A 10465-nucleotide genomic window follows, 5' to 3' on the forward strand; every position below is an offset into this window, starting at 1 on the left:
GTGGTCTGCATAGACGAGGATGAAGCAACCCCACTGGAATGCAAGAAGAAGGACTTGGTCATTGATTCTAGGTCCTCAAAGAAACTTAAATTGTTTAGGGCACCTTCTTAGAGTATTGATGACTCGGAGATCCCTTCTGAAGCAACTGTTTTTCCAGGTGTCCTGTCCATCCCTTTAACTCATATCCACCCAGATAATGCTCACCTGCAACCCTAGATAGCCAGGCATAATTTTGCTGTAGATGAGCAAACTAAAGGAAACGCCAAAGCGGAGGCTTTGAGGATATGGTTGATGGAAAACTGAGATGGTCCTCTCCGGGGGGAGTATACTGGCCAAGTCTGGGACCTAAACTTAGATCCCATGATAGACTGGTTCTTTAACTTCCTGGGGTTTTCCTTAGCTCCCTTTGCATCAGAAATGATGAGTCACTTTGATTCCAAATCAGTCCATCTTCCTACAAAAAGATTTGTTGCCTACGCCTCATCTAACCCAATCTACCAAATTCAGGATATGAGTAGGGCTTTAACCTCAGTGAGTCGTTACACATCTTGCTACTTATTTACTTGCTATTTTTATTTTGCTAATGGTGGCGTTCAAAATGATTTTTTTTTTGCTAAAGCTGGCCGCCTGTCCAAGACTTTAATAGATCAAGGATATGCTATTGCAGCTCAAGGCGACATTATTGAGGTGCTCTAGGAAGCTCAAGGTGATCGACGAGCAAATGGAGGTGCCCAGTGATAAAGTCTTGGCGAATAAGGCGTTAAGGGAATAAGACTAGAAGGTTGCAGATGAGGCCAAGTCTACTATTCGTGAAGCTTAAAATTGGCATGACATGGACGTGTGTAGTGCCTAGACAGAGATCGAGGAGCTTAAGTCCAAACTGAGTAAGCTTGAGGAACTTTATCGAGTTAATCTTTAATCTATAGCCAAAATGTCTGTGGAGCTTAATGAACTTCACGAATATGGGACTCAACTAAACAAGATGCTGAGAGGTCTTCCAAAAGTCCGCTTTGACCCCAGTGATATGCGAGCACTGTGTAAAATACTATGAAGATGGAGTTTTCATGTGTTGGAGGTCCAACCTATTTGAGCCTCGTCTCGACTTCCTTCCTAATCTTGAAGCCATCTTGGCCTATTTTCTGGAGAAGAATAAGAGGTTAGATGCCAAGCTGGCTGAAAAACTGGGCCCCCGTCTTCCTCTGCGAGCTTAGAGCAGCTTCCTTGTCTAGCCAAAATACTATATATTTTTTCTTTTGGAGTTTTCATTTGTAATTTTTTAATCTTTTTTAATTTGGGGAAACATTCTTATCGGCCTTTCCCTAAGGTTTATTTTAATATATTCCTTTTCTGACATTTAATTATGAGAGTAATATTTTTATGCATTTTCATTATACTTATGCACTACCCCTTATGACTAAAATAGTTTAATCTCTTAGAGTTACTTTGCAAAGCTTGTCCTTACAATTTGAAAAAGGTTAATAGATTACATAATATTTTTTTTGTTCACTTGACTCACAAAAGGTTTTTTTAATCGAAAAACTAGAGATGAAATTAAATACCAAACTCTTAATTATTGATAGTACTTTTGGAGATGATTAGCATTTCAAACTCTTGGGATCACGAACCCATTCATACGCTTGAGCTTATAAGTCTTGAAGCCTATTTCATCTTTGATTTCATAAAATTCTTCCCAGTTCAGGCCTAATACCCCCACTTCGGGGTCTTGTGAGGCGGGAAAAACCCTTCTTAGAACCACGTCTCTTGTTGAGAACGTCCTATTTTTAACTTTTGAATTAAAGTGTTTTTCCACTTTCCTTTGGTATGCGACCAAACGTATTATGACTCCTCCCACGATCAGTGGTTAGGTCGTAGGCGGTCCTTCTGTCGGAGGGAATTGTACTCTCTACCACGATCATTGCCTCACATCCATATACCATAGAAAATGGAGAATGTCTAATGGTCTTCCGGGTAGTGGTTCGGTATGCCTAGAGTACATGCGACAATTCCTCAAGCCAATTGTTTTCACAGGCCAAGAGTTTCTTCTTTAGTGTGACCTTCAATATCTTATTCATAGTTTCTACTTGACCATTTGCATGTGGTCTTGCAACCATAGAAAAGCTTTTGATGGCTCCATATTTTTCGTATAATTCTGTTAATCATTGTAAAACTGTTTGCCATTGTCTGAGACTATCTTCTGGGGCAGTCCATATCGACAAACAATGTTTTTAACCACGAAGTCTAGGGTATTTTTAGCATTGATTGAGTTTATTGGCTCGGCCTTTGTCCACTTCGTGAAATAGTCTATAACAACTATTACATGTTTGACTCTACCCATTCTCGCTGGGAGAGACCTAATAAGGTCAATGCCCCATACTACAAATGACCATGGACTCGTTATTGATGTGATTCCATTTGGGGGGCCCTCGAGATGTTTGCAAAACTTTGGCAAGGGTCACATTTCTAGACATAGTCTATGCATTATTTTTTCACAATGGGCCAGAAGTACCCTTGTCTCAAAATCATTTTAGACAAACTATGTGGTCCCCAAAAAATCCTTCATGAATCTCCTTCATTGTTTGTTTGGCTTCAAGGTGAGAAACAAACCTGAGATAAGGCATACTTAAGTCTCTCTAGTAGAGTATACCATAAATTGTGAGATACTGGGGAGCCTACTACTGAACTTTTATAGAGGCTGCCTTGTTCTGTGGCAACTCTCCCTTGGTCAGGTAATTAATAATTGGGTCCATCTAGCTGGGCTCTTGAACAGTGAATCTGACCTCTATCTTGGTTAGGATACTTGGCTCCGGGAGGTACTCGATGGGGACTAGCCTTAGTCTCATTACTTCCTTATTTGAAGCTAACTTTGCTAGGCAATCCGCATGTGCATTTTTCTCCCTTAGCATCTGCTCAATTTTTTACTTCTTGAACTCTTGGAGCGATTCTCTTGCGGCAGAGATGTAAGAGGTCATATTTTCTCCCTAAGTTTGATATTCCCCCAGAACCTGATTAACAACCAATTGGGATAGGCTCCCACAACTTTTGATAATCTCAATTGTGCCAGAAAGGCCTCATACTCTACCTCATTGTTAGAGGTTGGGAATTTGAAATGCAGGGTAGTCTGAACCCTTTTGGAGATATCATCACTAGTTGTGCTCCTAATCCACTTTCGTTTGTGGCCCCATCCACATACACTTTCCAGGTGGGTGCAATTACTTCTGGCATATTAGTATTTGCCTCAGTTTCATTGCACTCTACAATGAAGTCTGCTAAGGCCTATCCTTTAATCAAAATGTGCGGGAGGTACTGAATGTTAAATTAACTAAGTTCAATTGCCCATTTAAGCAATCTCCCTAAGGACTCTGACTTATACAAAACTTATCAAAGTGGATGGTTGGTAAAGACCTTGATTAAAGGTGATTGGAAGTAGAGTCATAGCTTCCAAGATGCTACTAGTAGACAGAAGGCTAGCTTCTCTATCAAGGGTACCAAACTTCTGCTCCTATCATCCGTTTGTTGACGTAATAAACAGGATGCTAGTTCTTAACTTCCTCACAAACTAAGGTTGCACTGGCAACATTCTCAGAGATAGCTAAATAAAGGTACAATTTTCCCCTTGCATTGGTTTGGATAAAATTGGTGGTTTGGTCATATGTTCCTTTAATCTCTTAAATGCCTCCTTGCATTCCTTGGTCAATTTTAACTTTTGGCTTTTCTTTAATATATTAATGAACGGGATACATTTGTCAATGGAATTGGAGATGAAATGGCTCAAGGCATCTATCTTTCCCATTAATCTTTGCACATCCTTATATTTCTTGGGGGAGGGCATATCTAGCAAGGCTTGTATTTTCTTGGGTTTAGCTTTTATCCCTCGTCGGTTGATTATGAATCCTAGAAATTTTCTTAGCTTTACTCTAAAAGTGTACTTCTTGGGATTGAGCTTCATCCCGTACTTTCTTACTACTTTAAAACATTCTTTAAGGTCGTCAGAATGGTTCTTACTGGTTTTGGACTTGACTTGCATGTCATCTACATAAACCTCCATGTTTCTTTCCAACTAATTTTTGAACATCCAATTAACCAGTCGTTGGTAAGTTGCTCCTTCAGTCTTTAGCCCAAAAGGCATGACCAAGTAACAATATACCCATTTATCTGCCCTGAAGCTAGTACACTCGTGGTCAGCCACGTGCATCTTAATCTGGTTGTAACCAAAGTAAGCGTCCATGAAAGATAACAACTCATATTGGACGTGGCATCCACCATTTGGTCAATTCAGGGTAATGGGAAATAATCTTTGGGACATGCCTTGTTCAAGTCCATGAATTCAATGTATACTCGCCATGTCCTATTGGGTTTTGGTGCTAGAACTGGGTTAGTCAACCACTCTGGGTAGTAAACATCTCGGATGAAGATATTTGACAGCATCTTGTCCACTTCTTGTTTTAGAACCTCTGATTTGACCAGATCAAGGGGACATCTTTTTTGCTGCACAACAGGCATGTTTTTGTTAACATTTAAAATGTGAAAGATGACGTTTGGACTAATGTTAGTCATGTCCCCATGACTCCATGCAAAGGTATCTGCCGATTCTTTGATGGTGTCCACTATTTCAATCCTTTTGCTGGGATCAATGCCCTTCCCAACACAAATTACCCTTGTCGGATCCTGTTCATAAATTTGAATTTCTTCCACTTCCTCCATGGGTTCGAGTGCAATCTCAGCTCCTATCCAGGGTTCTAACTCATCTTCCACCCTTAGTGGGTTTCTTTCTTTGTTTTGTTGAAACATCAAGACAGTTTGTTGGACGGCTACATTCTAACATTTCCTAGCCTCTCATTGATTATCCCAGACAGTCCCTACTCCTGTCGCATGGGTAGGGAACTTGAGACATAAATGTCAAATTGAAGTTATCGTTTCAAAATCTACCAAGGCCAGACGTCCCATTATAGCATTGTAAGTTGATGGACAATCCACCACAACGAATGTGCTTTGAGGGGAGTTTGGGCATAGAGTCTTCGAGAGTCGTATCTTTCCCATGGGGATGAGGGAATTTCTGTTGAATCCAGTTAGTTGGGAACAACTCGAAGACAAATCTTGGTCCATGAGGCCAATGGCGAGGAAGGCCTCTTTGAATAGAATGTTCACCAAACTTCCATTGTCTACCAAGATTTGAGCTACTATCTTGTTGGCAATATGAGTCTCAATCACTAACAGATAATGATGTGGGAAGAGCATTGTCTGAGCATCTTTTTCTGTGAATGTTATAGGCTGATCCATGAGACGAGGCCTTTGTGCCGGTAGCTGGTTCACTTCCTAAACTTCTTCATCATGATCAAGGGCCCTGACATAGCGTTTCAACTTATTGCGGGTTGAGCAGGGCCGACCCTAGGCCTAGGCGAACTAGGCCCGTGCCTAGGGCCCACTCCAACTTAGGGCCCAAAACCAGCCAACCATATAATGCCTTTAAAAAAAAAAAATTAGGCCCAGCAACACTTTTTCCTCCAGCCGACCCATTCTAGCCCAATACACCTCCACCCACCAACCCTCCAATATCAACCTTCACGTGGAAAAAATAAAAAAAACTGAAAAGTCACTCTCATGACTCATCTCTCTCTCTCTCTCTCTCTCTCTCTCTCTCTCTCTCTCTCTCTCTCTCTCTCTCTCTCTCTCTCTCTCAATCTCAAATTCTCAATATTCCATTATTTCCCCCTAAGTTCTTTCTCTAACATTCTTTCTCTTCTAAATTTCTAATCTCTCAAAAAAAAAAAAAATCACCTTTACAATTTACAATTTACCAACTATCCTCCTCATCCTCAATCCTCATCACTCATTAACTATCTCCTATTATAAGAAAAAAAACAATATTTTCAATTTCTATCTCTTTGTATTATAATGGTAAGTTTTTCATTATTTTAAAGTTAATATTTTATTAATTTTTATGATCAATTGCTATATTTATTTAATTCCTTTCCTTTTTAATTATTATTTTGTTTGCTTTGAAATTTTCGTAGTAGTATAGCATTTTGTGTATTTTGGTTTAGTATTTATATGTTGTTATTGTTGTTGTTGATGTTGTATAGATAATAGAGATAAACTAAAATGAATATTGAATTTTATTTTCCTAACTCATTTTGACTTGATTATTGTATTAAATGTTGAATTGCCCCTTATGTTGAGAGTTGATAAAGTGCTTGAAATAGACCATTAAAAAAGAAAAAAAAATAAGTTAGAATGTCTAATTAATCATATATAATAATATATTAATTGTTTGTTGTATGTTTATATTCATTCATATCATACATAACATATTTTTTTTTCACTATTGATTCACTCATAGTCACAAATCAATTCACATAAAAAATAATCACCATTTGATTTTCATTGCATTGCTCATATATTGATATACATATTTTATTTTATTTGCAAAAGTAAAAAAAAAACTCATTTTTAGTGGTTCCCTTTTATTTCTAAAGTTATGTGACTTATGTCTTGTATTTTTTTATGATTTTGATATACCATATATTTTGCTATATCATATATTTTGTAATAATAAGATAAACATTGTCTTGTCTATATCATATTATTGTACTCATATCATTAATTTTTTTTTTGCAATTTTTATAGGGTCCTATTAGAAATTACAACTACAATTCAGGAGCTCAAAAAAGAAAGGAGAAATTAAGGAAAGAAGTCTTGCAAAAAAGTCAGGTTGGTTCTCTTAATAAGTATTTTAATACAAATAATGTAGACAATTTTGTCGTGAATGACATTGAGAATCAATTTGATATTGAAAGTAATGAGAATGAAAGTAATGTGAATGAAAATGAAGAACATAATCAAACTGTTAATGAGAATGAGAAAAGTTCAAGTGATGTGAATGAAAATGAAGAATTGAATCAAACAGTGAATGAGAATGAGAAAACTTCAAGTGGTGTATTCAACTTTCCTTTTGATATTGATGATCGAGGAAATTGGGATAGGATTGGTCATATTAATATGACAAATTTTATAGTTGAAAGAGGTCCAAAAAGAGTCATTAAGGATGAGTTTACTAGGGATGCTTTCGGTAGGAATTTTTCTTCGTGGCATTATATTAGAGAATTACCAAATGGAGAGAAACAAGATAGGAAGTGGTTGATTTATTCAGTTTCTTTAGATAAAGTATTTTGTTTTTGTTGTAAATTGTTTGCAACAAAGAAGCATTTTGTGGGTTTTTTAGCTGAGGGAAGTTTTAATGACTGGCATAATATTTCTGATCGATTAAAAAGTCATGAACGAAGTACACAACATATTGAGTCAATTGCTAGTTGGGTGGAATTAGAAAAACGACTGAAAATGAAGTTAACAATTGATGCAAGTTTAGAAGAACAAATTAATCAAGAGATAAAATATTGGAAACAAGTGTTAGAGAGAATTCTTGCTATTGTAAAAAGATTTGGGCAAAATAATTTGGCATTGCGAGGAGATCGTGAAAAACTATATGAGAAAAACAATGGGAATTTCTTACAAATTATAGAATTACTTGCTGAATTTGATTCAACTATGCAAGAACATGTTCGTCGTATTTTAAGAGGTGAGACTCATTATCATTATTTGAGTCACAAGATTCAAAATGAAATGATACAACTACTGGCAACTGAGGTGGAAAGCTCGATAATTAGTAGAATTAAAGAAGCAAAATATTTTTCAATCATACTAGATTGTACTCCAGATGCAAGTAATGATGAACAAATGTCTCTTGTTTTAAGATGTGTGAATGTTTCAGAAAGTCCAATATTTGTTGATGAGTATTTTCTAGGATTCATAAAAGTTCATGACACATCAGGCCTTGGTTTGCTTAATGAACTTTTAGATGCGTTGAATATTCTTGGACTTGATGTTGATAATATAAGAGGAGAAGGATATGACAATGGATCTAATATGAGAGGAAAGAATAAAGGTGTACAAACTAGGCTAGTTGAAATGAATCCTAGAGCATTTTACACTCCTTGTGCCTGTCATTCTCTAAATCTTTTACTTTCTGATATGGCTCATTGTTGTCCCAAGGCTGTATCTCTTTTTGGTGTGGTACAACGAATATACTCATTATTTTCAGCTTCTACAAAAAGATGGAAAGTATTTAGAGATCATGTACCTGGTCTCACTGTTAAGCCATTATCAGAAACGCGTTGGCAAAGTCGTGTTGACAGTGTTAAAGCAATAAGATTCCAAGCTCCACAAATAAAAGAAGCTTTAAATTACTTGGCAGAAAGTAATGAAGATGCCAAAACAAGAAGTGATGCTGAGACTTTAGCAACATATAATATTCATAATTTTGAGTTCTTGGTGAGCATGGTTATTTGGTATGATTTGTTGTTTGCTGTTAATATTGCTAGCAAGATCCTACAAAATGAAGATATGCAAATTGATGTTGCTATCAAAGAGTTAAAGATTCTACTTTTATTTCTTCAAAAGTATAGAGAAACTGGTTTTGAGAATGCTTTGACTAAAGCTACTGACATTGCAAGTATGATGGAAGTTGAACCCGTGTTTATTGAAAAACAAAAAGTTTACAGGAAAAAGCAATTTGATGAAAGTGTCAATGAGGGGGTGACACAATCAGCAGCAGAGTCATTTGCATAATCGGTCAAGCTATTTCATCATTTTAAAACCAGGTATGCATACTTTTATAGTACTTTATTTAAAATTATATTTCACTTCCTACCATAATAGCTAATAAAAAAAATTATTGATCAACTAGGTTCGAACAATTTCAGAATTTTGAGGAGAATTTTGGACTATTGTTTGATTTTGAGAAATTAAAGTCTGCAGATGATGACACTTTGAGGAATTTTTGTATCAATCTTACAAACTTAATGAAGCATGGTGAGATTTCAGACCTTGGCAATGATGACCTGTACCAAGAGTTATATATGTTGCGTCAAAGTCTACCAAAAGAAACCAAAAGAGTTATTGATGTGTTGAGCTATATAAAAGAAGTGGATGGTAGTTATCCAAATGCTTGGATTGCTTATAGGATTTTTCTAACTATTCCGGTCACCATTGCCCATGCAGAACGAAGTTTTTCCAAATTGACCTTGATCAAATTTTATCTTCGTTCAACCATGTCTCAAGAAAGATTAAGCGATTTAGCTATGTTATCCATTGAACATGATTTAGTTGCAAAACTTGATTATGCAAATTTAATTAATACTTTTGCATCTAAAAATGCAAGACGTATAATATTTAAGTAATACATTGAAAAGTTTATGTGATGATTTATTGGTTTGGAATGTATTTATATTATTAAATATTAGTTTAATTTTATTTAAAATTACATACATGGAAAAAAATACATATACAAAAGGTCCCATTTTTTTTTAATTTACTAAAACCGTCTTGGGCCCACTTTTTTTCAGGGCCGGCCCTGGGGTTGAGCCCCGTATATGGGGTCTTCCGCAGATTGTAGTACTCTCCCATTCGGCCTAGGTGGCTGTTTGGGTGGTACCCCTTGATTTGGTGGGAGTGCTACCAGAGGAGCCAACACATCTGGAGCTTGAGCTCTATGAGGTGCTTGAGCTGTGGATTGCCCCTCTATCATATGTGGCAAACGAGGGGCAAACACTTTCTTATCCACTCATACACGTGTCCTAGCTGTATTAGGCTCTCAATTTTATCTTTCAAATTTTTTCATTCATTGGTTGTATGTCCGATATCATTATGAGACTTGTATCTTTTATTGGGATCTCTTCATAAACTATCTCGAAAAAAAGGAGGTGGCCTTCGGTAGTGAATGTTTTTATCTTGTAGCCACGTACACATGTTCTTGAGTATCCACCAACTTAGTATACTAGGTATACTAAGGGTTGTATCCGGATGGCCTCTTTGTCTTCTTGTTCTCACTTCGAGTGCTTCCCTTAGATGACCGTTTGCTCTGGGAGGTTTGGGGAGCTATAGCTGCACTTGCCGCAAGTGAAGCAGACTGAGCGGGGTACTGCAAACATGCTCCTGGAGTAGGGCCATTATTCTGCAACCCATAATTAGAGTGAGTTGGTGCCACGAGAAGATTTTGAGAATACCCTAATGGCATTTGTAATTGTACACTAGGCATCCCATAGGTTTGAGGGGTGGCATGAAGCACCCCCCTGGGAACTTGCATCCCAGAAGCATACCCAGGGCCTCCAGTAGGGTAATACCCTCCAAAAGCTATTATTTGGGCCTCTTCCAAATTGATGTATTTCTGAGCTTTTTTTTTTTTCAAAATCTTAAAGGCTGGTCGCACCTTCCTGTTGGAGTTCGTTCTAGAAGGGAGTCCCCGTCTGGATACCAGCTTGCAACAGGGCTAACTATTGTTCTTCATCAACTTTCTTCATTTTGGAAGCCTCCTCCTTGAAATTTTTCAAGGTCTCCAAGGTTAGCTACTTGATGTTAGTCAGGGCACTAACTTCGAGGTTTATTTTTCTGACTGCAACGAGCTGTCTTTTGA

At 37.2% G+C, this 10465-nt stretch overlaps 1 protein-coding gene across 1 annotated transcript; it reads left to right on the top strand.

The window, feature by feature from the left end:
• Positions 1–5035: 5035 nt before the first annotated feature.
• LOC133030613 (uncharacterized) lies at positions 5036–8622 on the top strand. The gene is made up of 2 exons (XM_061103411.1): positions 5036–5065; positions 6625–8622. Exons 1-2 carry the CDS (start codon positions 5036–5038, stop codon positions 8620–8622), a joined length of 2028 nt encoding a protein of 675 aa, XP_060959394.1.
• Positions 8623–10465: the final 1843 nt, after the last annotated feature.

This window comes from Cannabis sativa, chromosome 8 (assembly GCF_029168945.1).
Source record: "Cannabis sativa cultivar Pink pepper isolate KNU-18-1 chromosome 8, ASM2916894v1, whole genome shotgun sequence".
Classification (NCBI taxonomy): Eukaryota; Viridiplantae; Streptophyta; class Magnoliopsida; order Rosales; family Cannabaceae; genus Cannabis; species Cannabis sativa.